Genomic DNA, 22,570 nt, shown 5'->3' on the forward strand with positions numbered 1-22,570 from the left:
CTGCTACATGTATGTTATAGGAAGACACATGTTGTGTGAAGACTGTGGCTATATGACCTACTCTATTGCAGGAGATGGCACACAACACAAGCAAATGCATACTGTGTCACCCACTGTTTTGTACTGGCTGTGTCCTACCCCCCTGACAAATGTACAGTCACATTTGCTCTTGTGTATAAGCATTCATTCACCACCTTCAGTCCCAAAATACCAGGAGATAAATACAGTGCAGTTCTTCCCTTTTAAATCTACAGGAACTCCTGTGTCCTAAGAAAAGCAAGACTGGGGTATAACATTGACTTTAAACTACACAAATCTGAAGAAAACCTCTACTTTGATAGCTGTCTGTTTGCAGCGTGATGATAAAGTGCACCTTCCCAGCACAACTTAAAGACTGCTTTTATTACAGATTTAAAGCAGAGATGAGGAATATGTATAGCAATTTACTAACATTCTTAAATGATGAAATACAGTGAGAGGAATGATAACTTTCCTTTTCAGCAACTGCTCTAACCTACACTAATGAGTAGACTGTTAGGGATTTTCTTCACTTAGCATTTCTCATTATTAATAAATTTTGCACTGACAACTATAAAGTGAACACTTTGGATTTATGCACCTAACCTAATTACATATGCTGCATGTACGCATTTCATTATTTACTTGACAGATTCATTCCTTGATACCATAAATAATTAAAGAAGGATCAAATATTAACAATCAGATACATGTTAATTCTCCTCAAATCTGGGGAAACAAACAGATTTTATTTTCTGTTCAATAAAAACAGAATAAAATGCTTTCATTAGAAGGACTTAAAAAATAGGTAAAGTTCTTGAGTGTCATTTTTATTTTGCATAGAGTGAAAACTAAAATGTCCAGCTGCTCTCTAGTCCCTTTACAGGAATGCATATAGCAATTTTAATAAGTGTAAAAGGTTAGTAATTCCTTTTTGACAGTTTCTAAATGAAACATTTTGGTTTAGTGTTTGTCAGGCAATCTCAGAGGGAGGTGACTTCAAATGTAAAGTCTGATCCTGTCCCCGTGAATGTCAACAACAAATTCGTACTGACTTCAGGTAGGACAGCATCCATCCCATTATTTCCTATGCATTAGCAGTTCGTTTTTTTCCAACTCAAAAACCCAAACTTGCCCCCTCCCACCAGCACTATCAGCTGAGCAAGGGCCTGATTCTGCTCACTGGTGAGCGCTGGCAGTACCAGTAGCCAAGACACAACACCTCCGGGGTTCAGCCCTGCTGTGAATAAAAGGTGAAATTCTGCTCCTGCCCCTTTCTGCCCCTGTGTTACATCCTCTCTGCAAGCATCCTGCTCTGGCTTTGGTAGGGTTTTCTGTAGAGGGTGTTGCACAGCAGGAACCAAGCAATGCAACCCTCTCTGGCCCAGGTCCGTGCGGCCCCTCCTGCGCCGGTAGTGGCCGGGGGGCGAGAGCTGCCCGCCAGCACCGGGAGCCGCTCAGAGCCTCCGGGGTTAGGTCTCTCCTCAGAAGAGCTACTGCTTAAGCTTTGAGTTATAATTAAATCTTCAGGTGAATTATTTGTGACGGAAAGCTGCTCCCAGTCACAAACCCGTACGAACTGTCTTGCCTGCTGTGCAATTCAAATTGATGTTTAAATATTTTTATACACATTACTCAATATCTCCATTTGATCAAAAATATTCTCCAATTTGAACAAATTTACTTTTGGATATCACATCCCACAATTTTATCATTTTAAAGGTGTTAAAAATTCATAGATTGCCACATTATTCATCATGCAAGATTAATGCCAGCCTGACAGGTTTTGCAAAGATCTGGGGTTTTTTTTCTAAGTGCATATACCATATCTGTATGAGATGTACCTTGGTTGTTGAATATTGATTATTCACATCTCCTTTCTTATTTCTGATGCTAAAGAGAGAATATTAGGATGTGATTGTCAGGGTTAGTGTCTCTCTGACCTACACATGTACTATTAATAATTTATGAGTTGATTTGAAGCAGATCTCTGTGAAATGAGCTGGCAATAAGCAGGGCTGTCTAAGATGACAAAGATTCAGAACAGGCCAACTCATGTACATCAACTTCCTGGTTTCAATCTGAAAACAAAATGAAACAAAAACTCAGTATGCCTTATGCAGTAGTTAGGGATTTATTATTTGAATACACGAAGCGATATCACTGCTCCACATTAAAAGTTACGTCTGGATGATGCAATTGATATATTACTCAAACTTTCTCAAGTATTATGCTTATTCAACTATATAAATATATATATGATGCATGAATGAGCAATAAAAGGTATGGCAATCTGTTGGTCAACCCTGCAGTCGCTTGACGAGCATCCGCTTACAAATACAGAGCCAGCTCACAGACTCCTAATTCCATTTAAGAGTTGCCTCCCTGAACCCAAAGAAGATAAAAATAACAAAGGTCAAGGTCTGCAAAGGCAGCTGCTGGATTGGCTTGAGGTTGCCTAACATCTAATGGGAGCTCCTCAACAGTTAGCATTACGGGTTATTTTGCTTTAAAAGCCTTCTTCCCTTGCACTTTACCTCTTTATTTAGAAAGAAGCTCTCTTTATGTCCACAGACTTACTGAGGATGCCCAGATCGCATTTAAGGGGCGTCCTCAGGACCAGACCTGGAAAAGGCGGTCTGTCTGCCGATCGCTGACGCCAGGCACGCCCTGACAAGGTGCCTCCGGCAGGTCTGCACCCTGCCGGAGCCGCTCGTGGAGAAGAAGGGTCTCCCCTGGCAAGGGGCGGTGGGAGCACAGAGTGCCCCGCCAGAGCAGGGCAGAGGTGGCCACCCTCCGGGACCACCCAGCACAGGCTTAGGTGCAATGGCAGGGAGACACGGCTAAGAAAACACGATGGGGCTGCCCACTGCTTTCAAAGGGCACTCCGAGTAATTTCATAGTAACACCGGCTCTCTGCCAGCTCGCCCAGGAGAAACACATCTAGTAAACTGTGGGCCTCATCGCCTAACATTGGGATTCTCTGCATCTACTTTCTTTTCTTGGCTGCTGGGCTAAACATTTTGTTGCTCACTGACAAGGTTGCATATCTGGTTTCCTTGTCAGATGCACTGCTGTGATCCTGAGCCCTTAACCTGGATGGAAATACGGCACATAAGGAGTGTTTTTTAAATGTGATGCAATACAAAAACAAATGGGGAAAGTAAAAAGTCTAGCTGACTTTACCAGGAAGGAGACTGTTCCTTAAACCGCAAACAGCTAACAGTTAGGCACAGGGAAACTAGTTAATATGTTGTTACAAATCTGAAATAAAGATGTTCAACCAAGGAAATTACACTGAGCAGCACAAGCTAGAGCAGTAGAGAGCAGCGTGTCAGTGTCACAGGGGTGTTACGGTGACACAGACACAATGAAACGGGACGACACCAGCTCTGCTCACTGGGGAGGTTTTCTCCATCTGTCTCCTGGGAGTTTTGCTGCGCATACTTTGTAGGGAACCTTTCCACCAAAAGTGACAGCAAGCCCTTTGGAAATCTTATTAATATTCTTCCTCAGTGCTATAAAGTATGCTGTAGACAGGAGATGACAGTTGCCTTACTGTGAGCAAGGGAAGGGCAGGGGGCTAGCACCAGCACTGACATACTCCAGTAAAACTGCATCGCTGGCATCTCGGAACAAGAAATGAATCAGGAGGGAGAATCGACTTGTGATCCCAAGCCCAGCCAGCAGCCGAAGCAGTTATTTATTATTTGCGGTATGGAGCACCGAACGCATGCTTCCCAGACAAATCAGAGGGCAAGGTCCTTGCCCTGAAGAACATACAATTTATGCAGCTGACCCTGTGAGATGCTGCAGGCCCTCCCGGGAAGAGTGGAGCAATTTCATCCCAGGATCATTTTGGTGCATCTTGGGAGGTCTTGCCTGTCTTGCTAACACAAATGGTTCTTCTGACCCAGGGGATGACTCCTGTAAGTGAAGATGGTTTGGCTGTTAAACTGTGACTCACAAAAAGTAAAATCCTTTATCTGTCTGTAGAGTTTCTGCATGTGCACAGTATTAATACCTGGCTAACCGAGAGGGGAGCTTGAACTCCTCAGATCTATTGGGGAGTTGCAAAGCATCATGCGTTCAAGTGGCAGAATTCAGCAGGCGTCTCTCAGCGGGCCCCAAAGCACCGTTTTCTGGGGTGAAAGCTGGGCAGGGCAAAACCACATCAAAGTGATGCAAACAGGGGATGAGCAAGAGCAGGTGACCCTCACGCTAGTGACATCCCTGACACTACCCACAGCCAAAGCAGTCCCCCTCGGCTGTGGCAGGAGAGCTTACACCAGAGGCTCCTCCTTGTCCTCCCTGTTATGGTAGACAGAGAAATGGAGAACTGCTAGAGGATCCTTCTCTAGGAACTGCATTTCACATTATAAAGCCAAATCTTTGAGGTCTTCTTCCTGAGTTATTCCCACATGGGAATTAAGGCACTGCCTTCAAAGATGTTTCAGGTGGTGGTGCTGAGGGTGATGGTCATGAATGAGTGCAAGCACATCACCACCGCTGCCATGAGCTGACTCCCCAAATAATTTTTCACTAAATTTGTCATTCAGGTCTGTACCTCCTTGTGTTTCATCCAGGAAAATCCCAAGTCCTCAGTTCCCAGACCAGCAAAATGCTTTGTGGACTCCCAAGCCCTGAAGTAGCCCAGAACACTCTGCTCCTTACAGGATGCAACACATCAGCGCACATCCAGCTCATCAATCTAATGCATCAATGAGTTTGCCATCTTCAGAAGGAAATGTAGGCCTCGTCTTTTTACAATGGCTCCAACATCGTCCAGGAACCAGGAGGGACAAACTAAACCAAGGAATTTCCTTATGACTCTCTTCTGTGGGAAAGAGGAAAGATAACATTGTACTTCTGGCTTTTGGAAAGGACAAGAGCTCTCTTATTTACAAGCAGTGGCCTGCACTGATAATTGCATTGTAGGAAGCCATTGTGATTAGCAAGAAACAGGGTGGGAGGGAAGAGCCAGTAAAGCTCCAGGCACAGCACAATGCTCTGTCCTTGGCACAGTGTTAATCTCCTGCTCAGAAGTCATCGTCGCTTTGTACAAACAATGCAGAATCAAGGATAAGCTCGCAGACCCTTCTGGTGAAGTGTCTCAGTCACCGCCCCGAGAAGAAGACCTGGTCAGAAAGCAAAATATGAACCTTAAAAGATTCTGCTTGGGTTTAGTTAAATGGGTTGTTACAATCTAGAAAATTGTATTTACCTATAATGCTTGTATTTGAAGTCAATTTTTAAGACTTGTTTTTACAGTAGAAGGCCAGGTCACACATCCCATCGGCAAAATAAATTCACGTGGTGTGAGGAGGTCTGCTGGAATCAGCTGAACAGGCAACACAACTTTGGTACGGGAACTTTAAAGTCCAGGTTTGCAGTGCTCATTCACATAAACAGTCTTTACTCATGCTAGCAGTCCCAAATTATTTTAATAAGTACTGTCATGGATGGATGAGTAAAGACTGAAAGATCTGGCCAAAATCAATCTTTCCTATAGTTCTTAGTCAACATCAGCCCTGTTTCCTTCAGTCCAGTTCCAACGATAATACCATCTGATATCAACAAGACCGCAGCACTTCTGCAAGTGTCCCTCAGAGAAAATCCTGTCAGTGCTGCTTATTTAACCAATCTAAACAAGGTACCCTAATTGTCTCTCTCTTCTCATCTCCTGTTTTTTAATTAGTGAGAGGAGTGAGTAACCCCCTTTTTCCAAAATAGACATAAATCTCTGTTCTGAATGCTGCAGCCCGAAGGATAATTAGCCCAAAATTTTCAGATGCAACAGATGCCAGAGGGAGTTTGGTTTCCAAGTGCCAGAGTGCACAGTGCTTGGAAGCAAAAAGCAAATCCCTTTCAGCTGTTTCAAGTCAAACATCAAAAACCAGGGGCCCTCTGCTACCTCTTAGGAACATTTTGTGCAGATAGCTGGGGTGAGATTTTTCACAAGGAGCATGGCACTTTGTCCCTTCCAGCAGGTAAAGCAGTGGATCCCAGCAGCGGGAGGATCCTTGTTCCTCCCTTATCTGCAACAGATGCCCCGTACAGCCCTATGCATCGCCTCACTGTTCCTCAGTTTCCCCAGCTGTAAAATAGTAGATCCTGTTCATTGAAAGGCTGAATTAATCCCTCATCGCAAAAGGCTTTGAGACTCTGGACAGGAAACTTTTATCACAAACACAGACGAATTATTAACTTCCTATATCCAGCCAGTGATGTGCTGACTCTGGTGCCAAGGGGGAGCTTTGACTTCCCAGCAAAATTCAAACCATCCAGGAGCCAAACTTGGTTTAAGAGTTCCTTTTTTCTGTGAGCAAATGGGCAGCATTTTGAGAGACAGACAGTCATATCCCACCTCCCCTCCCAGTGTCTTAAATCATTAGAAGTAGCAAGAGTTGTAGATCTTTTATAGAGTGGAAAATAGTAATAAAAGAGAAGTTTCATATAAACAGCACTTAAAAAGCATTTCTCGCAATATAATAAGAAGCCATCCTATTACTATATACAGGTTACTCTTCCAACAAAGTTATTTCTGGGGGCTAAGTACTACTGTCCCAACGTGGACATTCACAGGGTTACTTTTCTGTCATAGGACCGGGTCTCCCAAGGCTCTCACATGTCAGGGGAGTGATGGGCTCCTTCAGGGGATGAGTCAGAGCAGCTAAATTTGTTTAGGAACCAGCCTCCCTAGGCTAACATTAGCTTTTGAGAAAAACTCTCCCCACACCTTAAGTGCCTAAATCTCACAATTCAACACACAGAGCCTTCAAATGAACATCAGAGGTAAAAAATGGTGTGCAGACACAAATGGGAACACAGGTACACTGGTCTTCGTGGGTGAACTCCTGTCCCACACTGAGGTCTCTAATTAAAGCCCAATTTCATGGTAAGAGCACTGGGTGCAGGCCAAGTTGTATGGTACCAGCTGATGGCCATTGCCTTCAAGGAATGTAAGAACTGGGTCAGACCAGCAGTCCTTGTGGCTCTGAATCTGCTCTCAGACCAGGGCTACCAGCAAAAGCTGAGAGAAGACCACAGGGGCAAGACAGGCATAGGATGATGACTCCCTCCTGGGATACCTGCCCAGCTCTCAGCCTCACAGTGGCTTCACAGGGACAAAACCACAAGCCCCAAATTTGTCAAAACTCAAGAAATAGTCATGTATCCACAAAAACACAGCTGAGGGAGTGAGCCTCTAAAATATCTCTGGGGGCCCAGGCCCAAGTGAGGGATGTTCTGAAAAACTCAGGGCTCTGTTTCCAAGTGTTTAAAACCCTTGCCCAACCCAGGCTTTTAAGAGAGCTTGGCCACCTATGGCTGTTGGCTGCCTTTTCCTTGTAGAAACCCTTTTTTGCTTACATCGGAAATAAAACAGAATCAAGATTCCTGACATTCGGCTCAGAGGTGTGACTTCTGAAAAATCACAAGTGCTCCTTTCCTCAAGCACAAGGAGATACTGTTCTTTTAAAACTGTTTTAATTACCTGTGTAAATAACGTGAAATAAGAACCTATGAGAGGTCTTAGAAACTGGAAATAGATGGCATTTTGAGGGCACAAACATGTGAAAAAGAAAGGATAGACTTTGTAGTCCACTTTACCATCACTGTTATTGATCATTATCATGCATTGAAGACTCAGGACTTAACGTAAACATAAGTACATTGAAAACTTCTAGAATACTAGGAAATACATCCAGAACTTCATCTACTACCAATTGTCTTTCAGAAACAAAAATACATTTCACTGTGTTTGAAAATAGTTTGAAAATGTTCTCTACTTCAATGCAGACATTTTTCTGTTTTCAGGAAAAAATTAACTATAGCACCTTCAAAAAGGCCACCTATTGGTTCAAACAAGAATGTAAGTTTTAATCTGAGTGCAATTCAGAAGACAGAATTTTTTCACCTTCAGTATAAGCAGCACAAATTTTTTTCCATCTACTTCAATTGAATCTGTGCTTGATATTTCTTAACCACTTCTACTCTGGAATTTGTATTTAGTATTTGTACATAAATTAAAACAGGCCTTCTGTATTGGTATAAGTTACAAAATATCTGCAGCAAAGATATTTTTGTTCAGAAGGTTTAACTGTCAGTTATTTCTGTATTTGGTTTTCTAGATTATGTTTTTACTTTGCTTTCTGATTAGCCATCAAAGAATAAAAATAGTGTAAGAATCTGGCAAAATGGCCATCTCAGCTGATGACTGTTTTCTTACCTACAAGCAAAAATCAACCCCAATTAGTAAATACTAGTAGTAAATACTAACTTAAAATTTGTGAGCACCCAAAATCATAGGTGCCACAGGAAAGTTCTACCACTCAGGCATATTTTAAATATATCCATGGGAAGGAATCAAAGAAAGTGCAAATACTTAGAATTACAATATCCATTGAAGCTTAAAAATGTTTTGGTTTGTTGTTTGAAATAATTCTAATCTAAGGCATATGCCAGCACGTTTAACATGGAAATTAGCTGTGCCTGATCAACAGTTTAACAAGAGGAACATTTGAGCAAAACCTATAGCTGCAGTAGTACCTGAGCGGTTTGCTACTCTTGATCGTTAAAAAAAGCAAAGATAGACTCAGTGAGACAATGGTTGAGTTGGGTTTGCGTGCCACCATAAAAGATAAATTATTCCCTACCTTTGGGGGAAATCTGAGCTAGTTGACGTGTGAAGATTTTTTAGTTTATCAGGAAACAGTAAGACAAAAGATATTCTTTGAAGGAACACCATCAAATTGTAATCTATTGGTCTGGGTTGGTTTTTTTTTGTTTTAAATCAAGGAGATTAAAGCTAGGGTCCAGATTACTAGCTGACGACTATGACAGCAATGTAAATACTACCATAGGTCTAGATCTAGCCCCCCAAGAAGACACGATAGCCCTTCTCCAATGAGTTTGCAATTTGGTAAGGGCAGGTCTCCAGCACCATGCACTCAACACCATGGAGGTTCCCAAACCTAGGACTGAATGCTTGAGTTTTGGTACCAAGATTCATACAACCATCCTGGCACAATGATGGGAGACAAGGCCAGTATGCACATGGACAAGGTTGACCAGAGGTTTCGAGCCACATAGGCCTTATTTGCTGCATTTTATTTTTAACCTGCATTTGCCATTACAGTCTTTGCAAACAACTGTGGGTTTACTGGCAAATCCCCTCATTTTTTATCTTTTCCCTTCTTCCAGTTATTACGTAGAAATGACCCACAGGAACAAACAGTGGATCTAAGCGATCAGGGAGGGGAAATGTTCAACTATCAAAAAGCGTAAAGCAAAGAAACGATGAGAAAACAAAAAATACCCCTCCATCTTTGCGTGGCATTTGTCACAAGAGTAGGTAAACACTTTGCAGGGAGAAATACGATGATGCCTCATGGAAACCTTTTAAAGTCATTTCTAACAACTGTATTCACTACCAGGACAGTCATTAACAGGTTGCCAGGAGAGAAAATAAAAGCTCCTAGACTGTTTCGGTACAGTCTGCACTCGATGTTATGACTATTACATCAATGCCTAGAAATTATAATGGGATGAGGGCCCTCCCCAGCCAGGCACCATGAAAAACCATACTGAGAGGTTGTTGCGAACCAGCAGACAAAGAGAGCTTTCTTACTCTTGTCTTTGTACTTGGGAAGTTGAGGCATATCCTGTGCAGAGTCACCCTTGCCACAGCTGCATGGAGGCCTGTCCCCGTCCCCGGACCTAGTCCTTATGCACCCTGAGCATCCTTTTCCCCGCTGGGGAGGACGTCACGGTCCAGACTGGAAGACGAGTACTTCCCGGTCCCCACTTCCCCAGGATCACGACCCAAACCCCTCTATCCCTAAATCCCTCCAGTCCTTGGCAGCCCAAAGCCTGCTCCCAGAACTCTGACGCCGCGGCCCCAAGTGCTCAGTGGCTCCCAGGAGGCTCCATCTGAAGGTCTGGCCGAGAGGCAGCGAGCCCCACGCTGATGCTGCGGACCTGTCCTTTGGGTACCTTCCCTTCCCACCACGCCAGGGCTGCCTTTGCGGCGTTTTCATTGCCACGGGGCTGGGAAAGCCCCGCTCTGGTGCCTCTGCTCTCCAGGATACGTCCCTCCTCTCCCTCCCCTGTTCTGCTCCATACATGAATACATTTCTCTCTTTTTTTTTTTTCCTTTTGGTATTTATTTTTTTTTCTCTTTCCCATTACCCCTTTAATGCAGAGCAGGGCTGCTGATTACAAAAGAGGCAGTTTGACTCGAGCAATAGGTCTTCTTCACTAATCCTCACTGTCATGGAAATTCCAGCTGCTACAAGAATAAGAGGCTCAATCCATATTTGCCAGCTCTAATATGAAATCTGTCAGGGCCCAAATTAATGAGTTCCAAATTCCTTACATCACGATAACAGGTTAAGACTGGTCAATTAATTACATAAATCCTTCCCGATTCATTGTGCATTTTCAGGCGAGATTGTGTCTTACATAACTGGGTGACACAAGGCCTTTTGGCTCTTGCTGTTCCGCAGAAAGGCCTCCATTTAAGCTCAGCCTGCCTGCCACGGAGGCTGCTAAGTGTCACGCCTTGGCTTTACACTGGCACCTAATTGCTTTTGTATGAAAAATAGAAAAAAATTTTTTAAAAAATTTTTTTAAATTGCGGAGCCCAGCGCTGCCGTGCCGTGGGGGCCGGTGCGTGGGGGGCCGGCAGGGGGGCTTCTCCGTGGGGAGGCAGGTGCAGCCCCCCCGTCCCCCCCGCCGTCCCGGCTGACCGCCATCCCCCGCGCGGTGGGCGCCTCCCCGTTTTGCCTGGTTGCGGAGCTGCGCGGCTGCGGGAGGGGCTCTGGGATGGGGGGGTGGGCAGCAGTAAAAGCGAGAAATAACCGAAAAATATTTCGCGGTCCCCGCGGAAAGCCGCGGACACGAAGCGCGCTGCCGGCGCGGAGGTCGCCGCCCCGCCCCCCCCGCGCCCCGCCCGGCTGCGCGCCTCTCGCTGACCCGCAGCGCCCCCTGGCGGCGCGGCGGCGCGGGCGGGAGCGGCGTCTGGGCGGGGGGGGGGGGAGGTGGGAGGGAGCCCGGGGGCGGGGGGGGGGGCGCGCAACAACGGGCTGCCGGGGGGGCGCGGAGCCGGTCTCCGCGCTGCCCCCGCGGGGAGAGCCGGTCCGGCGCCTTCCGCGGCCACGCGTGGGCGCGGGGACGGGACGCTGCGGGAGCGCGGGCGACCGGCCCCCCGGCCCTCCCCCCCCCCCCGGCCCGCTCCCCCCGCCGTTGCCATCGTCTGCGGTTGCCACGAGTTACCGGACCGAGGCCGGGCGGCCTCGCTCCTCCACGGCCGCCCGCCCCCCCCCACCTCCCCCCACCTCCGCCCACCGCCAGCGCGGGCACGCGCGTGCGCGCACGCACGCAGCCGCCGGCTGGCGCGCGCGCCGCCGCCGCCGCCATCCGAGCCGTGCGCCGGGGGGGGGGGGGCGGGGCGGGGCGGAGCGGAGCGGGGCGGAGAGGACGGCGGCCCCAGGTAAGGCGCTCGCCCCGCTCCGCATCGCGGCCGGCGGCCCCGGGGCAGGGCCGGGAGGGGACGGGGCGCGGGGAAGGGCCGGGCCGGGGCGCGGCGGCGGCAGGGAGCGGCGCTGCTGCCTCCCGGGGAGCGCGACCTGGGATGGTGGCTGCCTTTTCCTTTTTTTTGGGTTTTTTTGGGTTTTTTTCCTGCCCCTTTTTTTTAAGTCCTCCTCCGCGCCCGCCGCTTGCACCGGCGGCACGGCGCGGTCCCCCGCGGGAGCAGCCCGGTGGCAGAGCCCCGCGGGCAGCCGGCGCTGCCGCCCGCCGGCCCCGGCCTGACAGCTTCGGCAGCCGCACCCGTGCCCACAGCCACCCCCACGCGGGTGTCTCGCCCATTAAAAACTCGGGGGGTTAAGGCCGAAGGAGAAAGGCCGATTTCTGTTTTAAAAGGTCACTTGAATTATTTTCTAAGGAGGCTTTATTCCACAAGGCAAAGCAGCGAATACCGGGTATTTTTAGCACCGAAGAAGCGAATAATTGTGTCTTTCCTAAGGCATTTAGGCCTTTCATGAAAAGAATCAAGTTGATACTGGAAATAATCATTTACGTTTTTCCAACAACTGTAATAGCTGGTGGAGAAATGTAAACGCCCTGGCCCTGAGAGCACAGCTCCTAGTCCTGCAATGGCAGAGGCGACCCAGAAACACACACATCTTGCTCTTCTCACCCCTGAACACGCCGACTTTGTCTGTACCTTCTATTTTACAGCAGAGCAAGTCACAAACACCGCGTACCTATATAATTTAAATAGTACTCTGGAAAAAAATTTCAATATATCACATGTCCAAAGACGACATGGACACAGCATGTTGTAGGGTTACATGTTGGGGCATTTAGGAGTACAAATTTTCTTAACGCTTATAAAACTACAGTGCTATTTAAATGAAAATTTTCATTCCAAGAGACAATCTTTCTCATCTTTCTTGAAAATATATTTCAATGACACTGTAAGTAACAGGTTGCTTAATACTACTTTACAGTATTCTGAAGTTACACGTTACAGAATTTGATAGCACATACAACCGGAGTTTTTTCACTTCTTTACATTTTCTACAAAAACAGTAGCGACGACAACCCCAAACACAACAGTTTACATATATGTACATATTACAAAAATAGTTGAAGAGTAAATACACGTGGTAAGTCATAAAGTGATTAGGATATTGATATTGAAATAAAGGAAACCTTACTGGCAGGTTTATACACAAGACAGAAAGTAGTAACTTGTTTAATTACTTAAAAGTTTCTAAGAAATCATAAAAAGGAGAATATAAAGTTCTAAGCAAAAGCTAAAGTAAAGCTTTTGAGTGCAAAATTAGTGCAATTACATATAAACTAGCAATAGTAATTAGATGATATTATGAACTACATATTAGCCTGTTTAAAAAAACTAGCAGGAAATACTGGCATTATTCAAAACTATAAAATGAGAACCAAAATACTCGTGATCAACTGATCAAAATATATGACAGTGCTGAAAAAAAAAAAAATCAACAAATCACTGAAGTCACAAAAGACATTAAAAATATTTTTTTTTACATTTAAATTTGTAGCAGTTACATTTAAATGTTCCAAATTAAACAAAATGTCTTAAAGCATTTATATGCAGTTACATACAGCTGATAGAAAAAGATGACATACTAGAAATACTTTTTCTTCCCCTTTAATAAGAAAAATTCCAGTAATACTAGCTATGCAAACAACATTCAAAAGATAAATATTTAAACAAATTTCTGTCAAAGATATTTCTTCTCAGAAGAAAGTTCTGTTACAGCAGTCTTAGAATTTTTGAACAGGATGACAAAGAAAATAACAGAACAACAATAGAACTATTAGAAAACAAATATTTATTTCAGAAACATCTTCATTTGGAAAACACTCACTGGCATACAGATAAGGTCCTAGAATTAAAAAATAAAAAACAGCCACAAAAGCTCTCCAAACCTTTTATTTCTGTAATTTTCATCAGATTTTGAGGATGTGTTAGTAGGCCAGAATTGTAAAGTGCTTCAACAGTTTAGCTCATTCTTTTAAAACAAAATAAAAGCCCACTACCCTGACATTGCATTAAATAAAAACACAAATATCTTTCTCAGACATTATTCCAGTTTTTGTTTTTATATTTTCCCCATCTTTTAAATAAATGCACTAAACAATTTTTCTTGTAATGTGCCATCTTAAAAAAAAAAAAAAAAAAGAAAAAAAAAAAAGTCAAGTAATCAAAATCTCTGCCTGGCAGTAACAGCTATTTTTTAAGCTACTTTTAGTGATAACTTGTTGCTCTAATTAAATGTTACCACTTTTACATTAAAATAATGTTGCTGCTAACTCACAAGCTGAGAAGGTGAATAGATACATTTGTGCAATTCAGTAAGACCCAGCAAAAAGAAACACCAATATTTGTCTTATAAAAGTGCTACCATCAACAAAATACAGTGGCTTAAAGTAGTTACCTAAGAGATGTTATCCTCGGGCTATTAAAACATGTTTCTAAAATTACACACATTCCCAACTGGATGCTTTAAAAAAGCATGCCCACACATGCCTATGCTACCCTTTATTAGCTGGCCATTTAATAATCTATTGTTTCTCTACTTCACAGGTTTAAAATGCTCCTTCTTTGAAAGCATCCACAGAATTCTTTAAAAAAAACCCAAACATATCTATCTATATCTATATATATATAGATATCTCCATTTCTAGGCTGGTAACTACAGCACTGAAGTTAATGGGAGCTTTGCTAGGGTGATCAGACCCCCTAGCTCTTTTTAATAGCAGTTAAATGTCAAATATAAATACAACACTACAGTGAAACATATTCCTTTGACAGAATCTGGGACAAGACACTACGCAGCTGCTGTTAACAATAAAGAGCAAAACTGATGTTTAATCAAAATAAGTGTTGGTGGTTACAAAGCTGTGTTCAAGCCTGCCTTTTGTGAAAAAGTCAATATTCCAACATGTTAACTACAGCCACAATGAAATCAGCAGCTCCTGTTAGTCCCAAAGAGTGGAGAGGTCCACATCTGTAAAGCATGTTATTAGCTATGTGACTATCGTCATCTTGGAGAGGGAGATACTCTCTGTTTGAGCTGCTAAACTAAAACATCTCTCCCAGCATCTTCAAATATAGGTGCCTGAAGTTAAACATGCTGGATGAAATCCTGGCCCTAGCGAGGTCGATGCAAAATTCAGCCATTGGTTTCCATGGACCTCATCCAGGATTTTCACTAGGAACAACTATCTGTAATTCCCTGGGAACTGAGAATCTCCAGCAAGGCTAGAAATGATGTCATTTTTATTAATATTTCTAACTTCCATGCAACCATGCTCAAGAATTTTGGCCTTCAGTTCTTATGCATGACAAAACCAAGCTTTCCATAAACATTACAGAAAGACCAGGGGAAGATATATTTATATCTCAAATTGTCAGCAGCATATAGTTTGTACAAATGTTGTTTTGCTGATGTTGCTGAGCTACTTTAAAAAGTTAATACCTTGCGGGGTATGTAATTTCATCACCAATGTCAAATGACTTCTAAAGATTAAACTTCTCTGATGCAAATTACAAAAAGATGCTTTGAATATATTTGATATGATATACCAACTTTTAAGATGAGGAATTAAGTTACCTTTATTTTCCAGATCTGAGACATGCACTCACTAAGGGAAATATTTTAACTGCCACGTATGTCAGCAGAGCATGACTTACCCAATACTGAGATTTTAATAGTCACAAAAACCTAAATGTAATAGGTAGCGTGTAGACCTGAATCAACATACATAATAAATCAACAAAGAAATGGTATCAAGCTCTGTTTTGAAAATTTCATAAGGACATATGGTTGTATTGACGACGTGTCTTTTAGATACATGTTACCAGCCAGCCGTGTTTATGTGGTACATGTTACCAGTAAACAGAGCGGAAACCACTTTGTACTGTCCTTAAGATAGCAATACAGGAATGATTTTTCATGATTCTTCAGAAGCTGGGCTTGCTTTACATCCACATGAAATGCTGTCATCACTAGGTCCGAGCCCGGAGGATGAACTGCAGAAAAGGGGAGAGAGAGGGGGGAAAAAAAAAAAAGAAAAAAAAAAAAAAGAAAAAAATAAAAGGAGGAAATTGGTTTTCACAACACACTCAAAGCCTGAGTAACAGAGGAGAACTTTAATTATCTCCAGTCACAAAGAGAGACAGGAAATTTGGACTTTTAATTAGCCATTTGGAGTGCAGTTGGATATTTTTTTAGCAAGATAATTTAAACGCGAATAATTCAAGTCTGACTAAATGAAATTCACATAATCAGAATGCAGATAATTGAATTTCTACTGCATTCATTAATTCAGTGTGGAGGTGTGTGTGAAGACTTCTATGATGAGCTGTCACAGCTCAATAAAATCTCAGTCAATTAATTTTTTCATTATCTTAGTATTACATCAACAAAAAAAGCGAAGCATGCGCGTGTGTATGTATGTATATATAATCTCAGAAAGTAAGGAAATACAGAAATCACCTCTCTGAATCAGAGTACGCATCGTTTTTTCCTTTTTTTTTCTCTTCATCTTCTATAGGAAAACGTCTGTTCAAAGAGGCAAACTTATGAATCGCATCAGCAACAGAGTATTTGGTCTGTCCAGATACACAAGCCTCCATATCTTCCGGGCTTAGCTGAGTCTGTAAGAAGAGGTGAAGCCTACTGTCTGAAAGCAATAATGCGTCTTGTAGGATCCTGGAACAAGAAAAAAAGTTAGATGTTTTTATATAGATGCACATGCACACATATTTTCACCAGAACAAATTCTAAATGATGTCCTGCTTTTAAGTTTTCAGATGAATCCTAAATCAGTAACAGAAGGTAATGAACATATTAAAATGATTAGGTGTGTGTTACTTTCTTATTACATTATTTGGAATTTTAGGTGAGTAAAAACACGCAGCTAATAGTTAGGCACATCTGCTATTAGAATAACATCAAGGACATTTCTTCCATTTAACCATCTGTTATTACCACATGGATCAATTAATGATTTTTAGGCAGTTGGAGGCATATACTCTTATGAAAATTTGGTCTCCCTTTTTTTTTTTTTTTTTTTTTTTTTTTTAATAGCTAAGCTTTTCTAAAACTTACAAGGCACCAATTTCTTTGGTGGGGGAAAGAAGTGTGTACCAAGACAGAGAACTTCATGCACATGCAGTGTCAGGACTTTGAAATACCTGTGAACAGAGCTGATGCTAGCCAAAATCATTTACACTTTTACAAATATGCATACATTTAAGCTAGAATTAAAATGCTAATACTTATTTAAATTTACTTGCAAACAGTTTTCAGGGAATCTTAAATACTATTTCATTCCAGCTATTCTTTTCAAAAGTCCATTTGAATCTTTGGGTTATATGTATTTTAAATTAAGTCTTCAAATAAATTTAGCACTGAGTATTTACTTACATCAAGTGAGAGTAAACAAAATACAATACATTCCAGTAACACAGAACGTTGTAAAGATAGTTTTACAAGGACTGAGAATTGAAGATTATCATCACTATTTGGGGGGGTGGGGCAACTTTGCTGGAACATTTCTCTAAAGAAGGAATTCTTTAATACGCAAATCTTAGAATGATTAACAAGAGACTTTTTTTTTATATGTACATTTAATTTTACTCATGTAATAAAGTCATCAGAGCCTATGACCATGCCAAACAGTGCTCCACAGAAAATTATTAAAATATCTTTAAACATATCAAAACTATTAAGAGTCAATATTTACCTATTTCTACCCATTTAGATTACAGTCATTTCCAAAAAAGTCATTGCTATGCAATAGGAAACAAGAGATGACGTTAATGTAAGAACTAGTAAGAGCAGAAAGAAATATTGCATTCTGTACGTACTCTTGACTAAAATGAAAAGTATAACTGATCAGTTCCTTCTCTCAAATAACATTAACGGTGTATTTGGACTGTAATGTTTTAAAACACAAATACATTCTGAAAACTGTTCTCTAAGGTGGCGAACATTACAATAACGTTTTATAAATACACTAAAGGATTTTTGGCTTCATCTAAGCCTATAAAAATCTGCCAAACCAAAATAAGTAATAAGAGATATCTAACTGAAAATGCAGGATGTTTGTGTACACACACATTTCATTTGCCTAGGTAAACACACACACAGGCTCAACCAAATAACTCAAACTTTGACACGTTCCAATGAGGAAATGTCTGCAATGACCCTAATGATCTACCAGGTGCATTTCAAATTCAGTCTCAGAAGGACCAGATTTCACTGAAGTTCAAAATAAGCACACTTTCATACCTAGAGAAAGCTTTTTTAATCCGATCTAAATTCTCACAATTTTACTTAAAAATAAACATAGCAAATAGACATCGGTAAAATCAATGCACGCAGTGTATTAATATACAAATAAACTTCTTCATAGTCTAAAAGAAGCCAGCAAATGCTGTGTAAAAATGATTCAAAACACAGAATTTACAGGTCTACACACCTTGACAGCAACAGCTTCGTAAATACAGTTTGAAAAGCCATCATTCAGCGGCCACTAAAAGAGGATTTCAGCCTTGACTCTTGATAAACATACATTCCAAACAAAGACAAACATTGCAACAAGAAGTAAAAGAAAAAGTATCATTCCACACAAAAAATCCACGTTTATAGTTTATTCAGTTGGGGGAGTAAATATTCTCCTTCCTCTTTTCTTCCTCTTAAAAAAAAAAAAAAAAAGAAAGAAAAATAACATGCTGGAGTTTACTGTAGAGTAACTAGAGTTACTGTTTTTCCCAGGCTTACGAGCACAATGAGGGGATGCACGTTTCCACAATTCTAACATTTGCGTGTCTAATACCAAGTAACCCAGCAAAAAGCCAAGACATTAAATTCTGTGGATGGCATTTAGTTTCACAGATTCTCCTCTTGCTGCACCTTCAAAAGTTTCCTGCCAACCAGCAAAAACACAAGTAACTAACTGTTCATGAGATTACACTACACTTACAGCTCTGTTGCTGTTTGAAATGTATTTTATTTTCTTTATAAAATAATGGGTAATCTTTAAAATTGATTTTAGATGGTTTGAGGCATTACACCAGAGAAGTAATGAGCACTAATGTCAATGATATTGGACACAAATTCATTTTAGCTTTATTTCATGTCCAGTACAATTCTGCTAAGCCTTGAACTGCTAAAGCACTGTTATTAACTCGGCAGTAACCTAACACATGGAACAGCAAACAAAAGTGATAAGAGTACAGACTGATCAGGACCTCAAGGCTACTGTCCTTTTTCTGCAGCTATAATTCAATTTCCAATTTTACTTTACATTGGACTCATTATTTCACAGTAATTTTCTTTTCTGCTTCATAGTGCCATCTGGAGGTGAAAGGAGTGAAGAGAAACCCAGGCGAAGAAACGGAAAGATGTTCATAAAGCTAATCACACACATACAGATACATAGATAGATGTATATGTGCATATATATGTTCACAAGGGGGTAGGGACCAAACACTCAATGCATTTTGCAAACCACTTAAAACCATCCTGAAAGCAAATACATGAACACCTTTCACCCAGTCATACCCTCGAAGCATTTTTTTCTTTCTTTTAATTAAAAAATAACTTCTGCTTCCCCCTTCCCCCCCATCTGAACCAACAGGTTAGATTGCTTTTTAACTGCATCCTTCAAGCAATCAAAATGAAAAATAAATTCTGTGCTATCCGTAAGCATTATGCCTTCCTGTTCAAAATACTCCTTCTTCAAGGAAATAACCATACATTCATTTGTCACCAGATGTTACTAGTAGTAGTAAGTGCTGGTATAGCAGTTGCTCTCCAGGGCTTTTGCTGTCCTGGGGACTCACTATATGAAGGGTGGTACATCTAAAAAAATAGATTTGGCTCCAAGGACTTTAAAAATCAAAATTACAAAACACCACCTAACAAATTAAAAACGCAAGAGGAAAGGCAGAGTGTCATAATATTAATACTTGGATGTCTTAGCAGAGGCTGAACGCGTGAGCAGTTTGAACACAACCAGTAGCACTCCCAGTGCTTCTCAAACAGTTTTATTACAGCCAGTGTCAATGCAAAGCTGCGGTTACAGCGATGTAAATCAGCTCTCGCTGCTGTTGCGCTAATGGAAGAGTCACGGCTCACAGTGATAATTCCTATAAACTGACTGAGCATACTTAAGAGAACAACAGACTTTCTATGCACGCCTGGAATAAGAAGGAAAGGCTAAATCCTGCAAGTCTTGATCCCATCAGTAGTCATTACTTGTCAGAGATCTCACTCCTCTCGGCCAGATTGCTCACGTGCATAATGACTACTTATGTGATTAAGGGGGCTGCAGGATAAGGCTCTACATTTGAATTAGAGATAATAAAATCATTTTTTATTCACAGCCATGCAAATCTTTGTTTGTAAGCTTTCAGTAAACGCTCATGATCTCTAGACCTTTAAAGAAGCAGGGCCGAAAAACGTCACTTCGCAACCAGGAGAAATAACGTCCTTTTTGAATGAAATGCTGGATACTACACGAGGAGTATTTTTCCTTCCCGTGTTACAGCAAGAACATTTACAAAAGACAAAACATGTGTTTTGTCTTATTTGGACAAGGTCCAAAATCTGGTTTTCTTCAACATGATTTTATTAGGTATATTATACACTGTTCTGCTGCAGGAGAACAACATATGGCTGAACAGTACAACTTAATCCTAACTAAAGATTTCCTGTATCTACTGTAACCTAATACAATGACAGATGCACACTTGCATGTGTGTGGAAGGTTAACACTCTGATTTTGTTTTCGACAAATTTATTCTGCCCGTTTACATCATACCATGAGAGCAAGGAAAGGAAAAAATAAATAAATAAATAAAAGAGGAGTTGAGAGGCGGGGGATGATGACAGCCAGTGCTGTGGTGCCCTCTATTGAGCATCCAGCCCTGAGCCCCAGCCCACAGCAAACAAAGAAAGCCCCAGTTTCCTCTTAAAAAAAGCCGACTGTTTCCTCCTTCATTTTTTATAAGGGAGGAAATGTTACTGATAGCGAGCAACTGTGAAGCAACTGTTGGGCATCTGATAATGCATACGTTTAGGAAAGGATCAAGTGACACGCACCTGCTAGGCATTATTCACTTTACTCACCAGATAGGAAATATTAGCAAGGCTCCATTGGAAGGAGGCTGCCACCACTCACCCGAGGAGATCCCACCTGCCCCACGGCCACCGATGCTCCCGCCTGAGCCCCGGCAAGCTGGCATCCATCGCTTTTGGAGCCAGACTCCCACTTTCCACATCCCTGGGGAAGCGCCTGGTGGAGACACCTCTGACCCTGCACCAGCTCCTGCTTGTGGGACTGCCGTGGGGAAGGTAAGGAGGTGTGAGGAGGAGGGCAAAACCCCAGTCACCTCCAGAGAATGGCTCTGCCTTAGGCAGCCGAGTTTTGGGTGGCTTGCTCGCTCCAGCACCAAGTGAGCCTAATGCACAGCCACCTGGAGCAGCAACACTGTGGATGTCCTTCGACTCCTGTGGATCCGAGTGCTGCCTTTCTCAGAACTCCTAGTATGTCTTCCACCTCATCATAAACTGCATGTCTGAAAACCAACTGAAGACTAATCCTTTTTCCTAAACCACGTAATTTTGGGGGATCCAACTGTATTCAATAAAAAAATGTCAGTGATTGAACCCAATTTCATTTAAAACGGTTTTGTTAATAAGTTTTCTAATAAGCAAACCCCAATGATCTTCTGTGAAGGTAATCTAAACCCCAAAGTTAAGCCTGTGCAGCTACAAAGGGATGAAAGCAAAGAGGATCTTACAGAACTTTAATATTACAAGACAGTGTTTTAATTTTGAGGTCTAATTTAAGAATAAGCTTTTCCTGTGAATTTACTCAAAGGATGAGGATACTTACCAGGAAAAACATGTAATTCTCCTTATTCTTACAAAGTAATTCATAATTGAAAAGGGGCTAGCTGACTTCCGTTAATGCAAATGGCCTCTTGAAATATTAAATTACGCCCAGAGAAGAAGTGAGCTTTACAGCTCTTCATCACTCAGAGATAATAACCTGTAAGACAAGCAGGTCTTACCCTGAATTTCTGCAGTAAAGCCAAATCAAAATGGGACACTCCTTTCCAGATTTCAGCAAACTCTAGTGCTTTGCTTTAGTTTCCAGCTGTTGGCCTAATTCTCGTCCTATTGTGCTCGGCACGGAGAGGCTTCACAAAGGCTCCAAGTACGCACCTTGCCCCGTGCTAACTTGTTCTGGAGTGAGACGTGAAGGAGGACAAGAGAACTCCATAGGCATCTACATATAGGCAATATGGAGGTGCTCCCAGGGCCAGAAGCCAAGTACCAGAGAGCCTCCCGCCACTCGATCCTTACTCCTCGGGCACGTGGCTCCTGCCCAGGCAGACATTACAGCAACCTGCTCACACAGCAACAGGCACAGGGAATAAACTGAGACTGTGAAAGATCTAAACTCCATTTCAGAGATAGCTTGGGTCCTGAAAACCTCACAAGGCACTGAGTGCAGAGAGGAGCTCGGGTTCCTGCGTCGCATGCGGGCATTTGAAAAATGTTACCTGCGAACCTCTTCCCTTGACAGGTCCACACAGGCTCCAATCCCATTTCTTCCCACTGCCACAAAGAAACACCAGCAGGGCTGTAAGCTTGTGCATGGCGACTGCCGTCATTGCTGGGGCAAACGGAGCACTCAGCTTTGCAGTTCTGGGTTACACCACTCCATGCAACTACTTTCCGGCTCCTTTCCCACTCCCTTGCTAATATACCAGGGAGGTCCTGCTTCCCCTGGCATTGCCACACTATAGAACATGCAAGCACCCAGCCCTAGAGCTTTAGTAAAGTCAAGTGTGTGTATATATATTACACACACACACACTTGTTAATGAGTCCCATAAATTCAATTTCAGAGAAAGAAATCATAACCTTTGGTTCATGCTCATTAGAAAAAAAGGGAAAAAAACCCATCATGGCAG

General features: G+C 42.4%; 1 protein-coding gene and 1 long non-coding RNA gene across 3 annotated transcripts in view; one reads left to right on the forward strand and one right to left on the reverse strand.

The window, feature by feature from the left end:
* The first annotated feature begins 11,426 nt into the window (after window positions 1-11,426).
* On the forward strand, window positions 11,427-21,254 carry LOC115339630. 2 transcript variants are annotated; one of them, XR_003922785.1, is made up of 3 exons: window positions 11,427-11,512; window positions 16,129-16,412; window positions 18,933-21,254. It is a non-coding gene; the product is annotated as an uncharacterized LOC115339630 (long non-coding RNA). The 2 variants fall into 2 exon arrangements; XR_003922784.1 differs by lacking the exon at window positions 18,933-21,254 and having other exon boundaries at window positions 16,129-17,293.
* Window positions 12,464-22,570, reverse strand: part of SNX10 (sorting nexin 10) — a 37,383-nt gene continuing 27,276 nt past the window's right edge. The window contains exons 6-7 of the mRNA XM_030009860.2: window positions 16,071-16,286; window positions 12,464-15,604 (exon numbers count right to left, since the gene is read on the reverse strand). Of these exons, the coding sequence (XP_029865720.1) occupies window positions 15,526-15,604; window positions 16,071-16,286 (295 nt within the window). The 3' untranslated portion in view covers window positions 12,464-15,525. The remainder of the gene's footprint in view (window positions 15,605-16,070; window positions 16,287-22,570) is intronic.

This window comes from Aquila chrysaetos, chromosome 3, assembly GCF_900496995.4.
Source record: "Aquila chrysaetos chrysaetos chromosome 3, bAquChr1.4, whole genome shotgun sequence".
Classification (NCBI taxonomy): domain Eukaryota; kingdom Metazoa; phylum Chordata; class Aves; order Accipitriformes; family Accipitridae; genus Aquila; species Aquila chrysaetos.